This window comes from Chrysochloris asiatica, unplaced genomic scaffold, assembly GCF_000296735.1.
Source record: "Chrysochloris asiatica unplaced genomic scaffold, ChrAsi1.0 scaffold00064, whole genome shotgun sequence".
In the NCBI taxonomy this organism is placed as follows: domain Eukaryota; kingdom Metazoa; phylum Chordata; class Mammalia; order Afrosoricida; family Chrysochloridae; genus Chrysochloris; species Chrysochloris asiatica.
The window spans coordinates 16,545,545-16,553,739 of NW_006408582.1; the positions used below are offsets into that span (position 1 = coordinate 16,545,545).

Consider the following 8,195-nt stretch of genomic DNA (forward strand, 5'->3'; position numbering starts at 1 on the left):
AGACCAGTGCTATGAACTATTAATAAATTCACACTCTGACTTATCAATTAGAATTTTTGTGAGTTGAGTGAGTATGCCCCTAAAGTTGGCTCTGAAGTTCAATTTCTTTCTGTGATACAGCATAACTCTCCACCAGGAGTTATACTAAGTGGTGCAAATAGTTAATCAGTCACCTGACTATTAACTGAAAGGTTGGCAGTTTGAATCCATCTGAAGGTGTCTCAAAAGGAAAGCCTGACTTCTGAAAACTCGGTCACTGAAAACCTTGTGGAGCAGTTTACTCTGACACACATGGGGTTGCCATTGGTTGGAATCAACTTGACAGCAAAATGTGGCTTTAAGATGTTTTAATTAAAATTTTCTTTCAAGAGAGCATTTTTGTTTTATTTATACAGGATTAGAGTGGCTCTCCTGGCTCATTTGGAAGACAGGAGCAGGAAACAGTGTATTTGGTGGCAGAGAGAGGTTGAATGACAACTTATAATCTTTTCTAAACTTTGAACTTGTACTCTGTCCAGGGAGCCCAATATGGTGTCCCCTTCGTGGGATGCATTGACTTCTACCTGGGGGAGGACCTTACACCTGCTTTGGAAGCCTATGTGATAGCAGGCATTGCTTCTATTTCTAGATCCTTTTTTTTCCCCCGATCATGTCTTATTTCCACGCTCTTCATTTCTGATTACTTATCTGGATTTATAGTTTTGGATTTATAGTTTTGCATAGCTCTAGTCAGATGGTGATTAGCAGGTTCCTGCTCTGTTTAGCAGAGGATGTTACTATAGGTATGCGGTTCTACTGGGTACACTTTCTATTTAAGCTGGCAAATACAAGGTCTATTTGTCCAATATGATGCCCAACAAGGGTCTCTTGGTTCTTAGTGCCACTATCAAGTCACATAAATCAAGAATCCAGATTATTCCCTGAACTCTACATATCTAAAAATTTGAGACTATCTTCTTGGTATCTCTCTGTTTTTATCTTCAGGTATAGTCAAAGTAAGCTTTGTGTGTGTGTTTTAGTGAAATCCTGTCTAGACAGCCTGAAACTGGGTCTGGAGATTCTCTGGTTCCCCTTCTTTATCATCATTTGGCTGCCTACCTACTGTGTCTTTGAGGCTTCTTTGACTGAAGACCATAGGGCTTGTGAAAAGCAAAAAGTTGGTTATATTGTGTGGGAATACCTTTTTTTTTTTTTTTTTTTTCCCCTGGAGAGTGTTTTGAGGCAGAGAATGATACCAAAGAGCATTCAAGGATTCAATACTGTCCTTGTATTCCAGATTAACAAGATCTTCATTTAGATTGGATCCGAACCTGCAATATACTGATTTAAGATCAGAAAGACTTTCCCTGAGCCAGAAAGAATGCATCCTACTCCATTGCCATCTTCATCCTCAGGCATGCCTCTACCTGGACCCCAACTCCACATCCTTAACCCAAGACCCTTGGAACCTGGCTTGTCTTTGAGGTGGTGGCGGAGATGCTCTTTTGCTGAGGGTTTAGTCTAGGGTTTTCTGGCCTCAGTCTGAACTTCTGGGAGGCTTGAAGTGACAGGGAACTGGAGGAGGTGGGTAAGAGAAGGAAATGTCCTAGGTCAGCAGCTTCTCTGAGAGTTATCCTTCTCATCACACCAAAGAGATTGTCTCAAAAGGATTTGGCCAGAATAAGAATAAAGTAGGGGGAGGGTTATAGAAGATCTATACATTTCTGGGTGTTGTGTGAATTCCTTTTTGTGGAGAGGGATACTTTTACTTACATCCTCTGTCCACCCATCTCAACCCTCTCTCAGATACTACCGGGTTGTAGCTTGGCAAGCTTCCTTGGTCCTCGGACCTCATCTTTTATCTTTTTGCTTTTCTCTTGCCATGTGCCCCTTCTCACCTGAGGTACTGTCCCTCATTCCAAAGAGTTGTATCTCTATGTCAAAGCCATACAGAATTGTCTAATTATAACAGATTAATCCATTAGGATTTATGCCTTTTTATTTACTGGCTGGAACTATCCATTTCACAGCTGTGGCTCCCTCATCTAACCAGCTAGCAGACAATTTAAATATAGAAAGCAATTTAACCTAGTTGGATACCAAGACATCTCACTTAATGTAGTGCATAAATTTTGAAGCTCTTTGCTCCAAGCCCTCGGAAGGACAGCTAACAGTTTCATGTTCTGAAAAAGATTTGACTTTGCAGGGAATTTGCCCCCCAAGAAGGGATCCTGGGTATTGGGAAAAGAAAAATGAAGTCTTTTAAAATTAAATCAGGGGTCATTTTCAGATCAGTTTTGCTTTTTTCTCTCCCTCCTCTTTTTGGGGAAAAGAATTTCCTGCTTAACGGAGTTTCTGGAAGCCTGATTATCAGTTGGAGGGGCTCTTCATTTTTTTTCCTCTTTTACTTTCATTTGCAGCCTGTGTGGGCAAAACTTTTTTTTTTTTCCTTTCTTTTCACTCAACACTGTACCAATAGAAGAACTGATGCCTTTGAATTATGGTGTTGGTGAAGAACATTGAATGACTATATCATGAATTGACAGAAGAATGAACAAATCTGTCTTGGAAAAAGTACAACCAGAATGCTTCTTAGAAGCAAGGGTGATGAGACTTTGTCTCACTTACTTTGGACATGTTATGAAGAGAGACCAGTCTCTGGGAAAGGACACCATACTTGCTGAAATAGAAGGTCAGCAAAAAAGAGGAAGACCACAATGAGACTGCAAAACAGATAATGTTAATCCCATTTTACAGGTGAAGAAAAAAGATGCTTAAGGCAGGTAAGTTGTTCTAGTTCACATAGATGGTAAGTGTCAGAACTAGAACTTAACCCCCATTGGATATTAATAAATTCACACACTGACTTATCAATTAGAACTTTGTGAGTTGAGTGAGTGAGTATGTCCCTAAAGTTGGCTCTGAAGTTCAATTTCTTTCTGTGATTCAGCATCACTCTCAACCTCATTTGTAAGTTCCTCCGGTGAAATTCTCAGGTTTTGCTAGATGGTCTGTAAGGCCTCTCTAAATATTACTACACCATGCTGAATGACCTCCTTGTTAACATATGGATTAGTTTACTTTGAATCACGAGTTCAATGATTACTTACAGAGTTGGTACATGATCCAGGATAGTACAAAAGTGTTAATGGAAGCCTCTCTTGTGGGCAACTGTGCTCCTAGGTTGGGTCCTCTGTCTTGTGGTGGGAAGCTCCATCTCTTCTTCATTTCCCCAAGGGGGCATTAGGTCTTGGTAAATTGATTTATACCCACTCAACTCACAAAAAATGTCCAATTGATAAGCCAGAATGTGAATTATTAATATACAATGAGATAAAATATTGCTAAGAAGACTGAGTGGCTGTGGCAGCTGGGCTGCCTCTGGTCAGTTTGAGAAGCAATGTGTTAGTAAACATGGAGAGAGACCAAAGGGATCTTGGCAGTTTTCAGGGTTTAATTATTTAGCTGCAATATCCTGACCCAGTCCTTCTCTTGTAGCATCTACCTACCAAGCAGCTAATGTATTCAGGTCAGTAGATCAGGGGATGCATCCCTGGGAATGCTCACACTCCTATTCTTCTTACTCACTAGCCTAGTGGGACACTATTTGACTAAATTTGTTGCTACAACCCACCCTCCTTATGGCAGCCGATTGCATAACACAGGATGTGGATTTCTCTGTTGGTTGCCTGTCTCAGAAGACTCAATATCTACTGAGCATTGACCACATGTTGGGTGCTGGGCTATGCACTGGTAGGGGACCAAAGAGGCTGATGCCCTCAAGGAGCATGCAAATAGTTTTAACATAATATGGTGAATAACAAGATAGAGATAATCACAAGGTTTTATGGTTGCCTAGAGGGGGAGTTGAGTTTTGAAGGATTAATAAGACCTAGACTAATAGAAGAGCATTAGTGATTCAGTGGTCAAATTCTTGCCTTTCTGGTGTGACACTGCAGGATATTGTGCTGGACTGCAAGGTCAGTTTGAGCCGCAATGTCACTGGTTCAAACCCACTGGTCACTATGATTCTGAACCTACTTGATGGCACTTAACAACAAGAAGAGAAGAGAGGAGCCCTGGTGTCCTTGTAGGATAAGCTCCGGACATAGTTCAAACCCACCAGCTGCTCCATTGCAGAAAGATGAAGCTTTCTGCCCTCGTAAAGATTTAAAGCCTTTGAAACCCTGTACAGGGTCACTGTGAGTCAGAATTAACTTGATGGCAGTGGGTGTGATAGTTCAGGGTTTGTATCAACTTGCCGGGGTCAGGATTCTCAGTGGTTTAGCAGTTAAGATGTAGCGACCCTCCATTATGAGACCTAATATAATGTAATCACTTCCACATGGGCTCTGTTATGAGTAGCCAATCAATTAAAAGGAAGTTTCCTTGGGGGTGTGGCTGGCAACAACTTCCATCTTTGAAAAATAAAAGGAGAGAGAGAGAAGTGAGCAGAGAAAGAGGAACTATTACTACCAAGAAAGAAATGTTGAGAGTGGAGAAGATCCCTGCACCGTGAAGCTTCTAGATCCCAGGGAAGATTGACACCAAGATTCATTCTGGGCCTACAGATGCTGAATGTAGACAAGGACCTTCCCCCCAGAGTTGACCCTCCCTCTAGAGCTGGCGCTCTGAATGTAAACTTCTAGCCTCCTAAACTCTGAGAGAATACATTTGTTAAAGTGACCCATTTGTGGTATTATTTCTGTTACAGCAACACTAGATAACTAAGACAATTTTTTGTTTGTTTGTTTGTTAGAGAAGGGACACTTGGGTGTGGGGTTGGGTCTTCAGAAAGGCTTCCTAGAGGAGATGACACTAGAGTTGAGTTTTTTGTTAAAAGTTTTTATCATAAATTGAGTGAAAGTTTACAGGGCAGATCATCAGTTTTACATTAAACAAATCATAGACTTCATTTCATTACAATGATTATAATCCCCATCACGTACCATCAGTTAACAGTGTTTCTCTCTATTCATTTTAGCTCCTTTTTTTTTTTTTTTTTAAAACACTCAGGCATATATTATAATTTAAACCGCAAAGGGCACATTCTACAAGTCAGCCTCCTAGCCACCAGCTATTAGTTCCTCTCTTTCCATGAATCTAGAGTCCTCAGCTGCTCCCTGTCTCCCTGTCCCTATCTCTGCCCTGGAGTTTTGGAGGGTGAATACGACCTAGATGAATGGATGGGCATTAGTGATTCAGAGGTAGAATTATTGCCTTTCATGCAGAACATATCTAGGTTTCATTCCCAGCCGATGAGCCTCATATACAGCAAAGCACCTCTGTCATTGGGGGCTTGTGTGTCACTATGAAGCAGCACAAGGCTCAGTGGAGCTACCAGACTAAGGAGAACTAGGAAAGAAGGCTGTTGATCTCCTTTTGAAAATTAGCCATTGAAAACCCTATGGATCACAGTGCTCTGGTTCCCAAACCCATCATAAAGATGGTGCAGGACTGGGAACTTTATGTTATGTTGTGTATTGGGTTGGTATTAGTTGGGGGCTTACTTAAAGGCAGGTAAAATCAACACCAGTATCAATCAAGACAAACCAAAACAAAGAAGGAAAAATTGCCAGTAGTACCTGGCAGAGGAAAAGTATAAGCAAAATCATGAAGGCAAAGTTATTGCTGTTATGTGCTATTAAGTCAGTTCTGACCCATAGCAACCCTGTATAGGGTTTCCGCAGAGCAGCTGGTGAACTTGAACTGCCAACCTTACGGTTTCAAACAGAATGCAGTGTATGCATACGAAAAGGCGTGTGTGTCCGGGTGTGCCCGAGTGGAGGGGGGATTGGAATGATAAGACAGAGTGCTGGGAGAAGAGGTGAAGTGGCAAGCAGACCATGGACCACTAGCTCTCTATGTCAGGTTAGGGGACAAAGGCTTACTTCAGATGACCAAGTCACTGAAATGTGCCTTGGCCAGACGGCTGTTTTCTGGCCTTGCAAAGGGTTTCCTGATGGGACTCCTGGAAACTCTTAATCTCATCCACAAACACTGGAGAAGGAGTCACTCTGGAGGATGGGAAAGGCTACTTCTTAATGGATTTACAGGGCCCAGCTCTGCTTGCATCTCGGGTTAATTACAGTGCTAGAGGAAGGCCTTTCCAGACCAAGTAACTGGGTTTTGTTGTTGTTGTTAACTGCCATTGGGTTGATTTTGACTCATAGTGACCCTGTATAGGGCTTCTGAGGAGTGGTTGGTGAGTTTGAACCAATGACCTTGCAGTTCAAACCGCCCTTACTATCAACTGTTTTTAGAGAACTCTAAAACTCAGTGCCACACCAACTGGGTTTTAGAGTTCATTTTCTTTTTCTTTCTTTTTTTTATAGTTTAATGCATTTTAATAGCAAACTTACAGGAACAGCACAGAAGACAGACAACATTAAAAACATGTACTTGCATGTAAGACAACTCAGTTAGAAAAGTATAGTGAATGGATGGAATCTACCGTATGATAAAAATGCTACAAACACCATTTAGTTGCCGTCAATAAGAAATTTACTTGTTTTAAAAAAATCCAAATGCTGGCATTGTCCAGAAAATTTTAACAGGTTTATTTATAATTGTTATAAAGTTGAACTGCTGAAACTTGTTCACTGAAACATTTTGACTTGCATTAATGCTTTATGTCCCCGCATTTATATTAAAAATCCACACAAATGAAAATGAAAAAACTGCCAATACCTGATTTCTGTCCCCTATTTTTCCATTCGCAATCAAATACTTAGGTACCTTTTGACCCCATGGGGGGGGGGGGGGAAATCTAACGTTCAGAACTACCAATAACAGGAAGAAGAGAATTTTTTTTCTAAAGAATGAAACGTTTCCCATTATAGTGGATTCTTAAGCACATTCTCCACGTATGTGACGTGGTAGCTGGATGTCTTTTGGCATAATTGTTACACGTTTGGCATGGATAGCACACAGGTTGGTGTCTTCAAAAAGGCCAACCAGATAGGCCTCACTTGCCTCCTGCAAAGCACCAATAGCTGCCCTCTGGAAGCGCAGATCTGTTTTGAAGTCCTGAGCTATTTCTCGCACCAGACGCTGGAAGGGAAGTTTACGAATCAGAAGTTCGGTGGACTTCTGGTAATGTCTAATTTCACGAAGTGCCACAGTACCAGGCCTGTAACGATGAGGTTTCTTCACCCCTCCAGTAGAGGGCGCACTCTTACGAGTGGCTTTTGTAGCCAGTTGCTTCCTGGGTACTTTCCCACCAGTTGATTTGCTGGCAGTCTGCTTGGTACGAGCCATGGTATAGAGACCTCCTCACTTAAGCCCCCTTCTCCTTCAGCTGGAGCTCCGAGAGCTAGAGGCTGCGCTAGAGTTAGAGAGTGATGGTGGCGCGGCAGCCGCTGCGAACACAATAGAAAGAAAGTTCATTTTCTTTTGAGGTTTAGAGTTCTCTGCTCTTGAGCACGCTGTAGCCTGTTCAGAGCTGCTCCAGGATTCCAAGTATGGTGTATGTGTGTGTGTCTGTGTATCTAGGTGCACAGGCATATGTATGATCATCTACAATAGTGAGTTTGACATTAGTCAGTAAGTTTTAAAATCTCTATTCACTTAAGGAGCCTTGGGAGTGGATTACAAACTGGGTTGCTAACCACAAGATCAGTAGTTTGAATCTATCAGTTGCTGTTTGGGATAAAGATGAGATTTTCTGCTTCTGTAAAGATTTACAGCCTCAGAAATCCTATACACGAGCACCATGAGTCAGAACCGACTTGGTGGAACACCACCACCACTGTTCACTTAGCATTTATTCCAGCAGTTTGTATAGTACTTGTAATCTTTTCCAAGCAGCTCTGATGGTTTTGTTGGATAAGCACTGGACTACTAACTGCAAGCTCAGCAGTTCAAACCCACCATCTGCTCTGCAGGAGAAAGATGAGGCTTTCTGCTCCAGTAAAGATTTACAGCCTCGAAGTGGGAGAGGGTAGATGGACAGGGATGATAGGGAAAGACTTAAGGAGATATTCATGGGCTGAATGGAATAGAAGTAGGTTGTGATGTATGCACAGGCATCAGGGAACAACAGGGCTCTATGATACAGGGATCAAGACATAGTCTGAAAGGGTAAAGGAGGGGAACTAATGTTAAGGTGCTTAACTGTTTTGTGTATATTGGGTTCCCCTGCCTACTAGTGTAATCTAGACACCTAAGTGAGATAGAAAGGAATATTGGAAAATATGATTACAGAAAGCTTGTGA

At 41.8% G+C, this 8,195-nt stretch overlaps 1 protein-coding gene across 1 annotated transcript; it reads right to left on the reverse strand.

Annotated features, from left to right (window-relative positions):
* Positions 1-6,828: 6,828 nt before the first annotated feature.
* Positions 6,829-7,239, reverse strand: LOC102824464 (histone H3.3-like). The gene has a single exon (XM_006864450.1). It carries the CDS (start codon positions 7,237-7,239, stop codon positions 6,829-6,831), a length of 411 nt encoding a protein of 136 aa, XP_006864512.1.
* Between the last annotated feature and the right edge of the window lie 956 nt (positions 7,240-8,195).

What these genes read in the sequence shown, in the direction of transcription:
- LOC102824464 (XM_006864450.1), bottom strand. Translation starts at nt 7,239, where the DNA reads ATGGCTCGTACCAAGCAGACTGCCAGCAAATCAACTGGTGGGAAAGTA.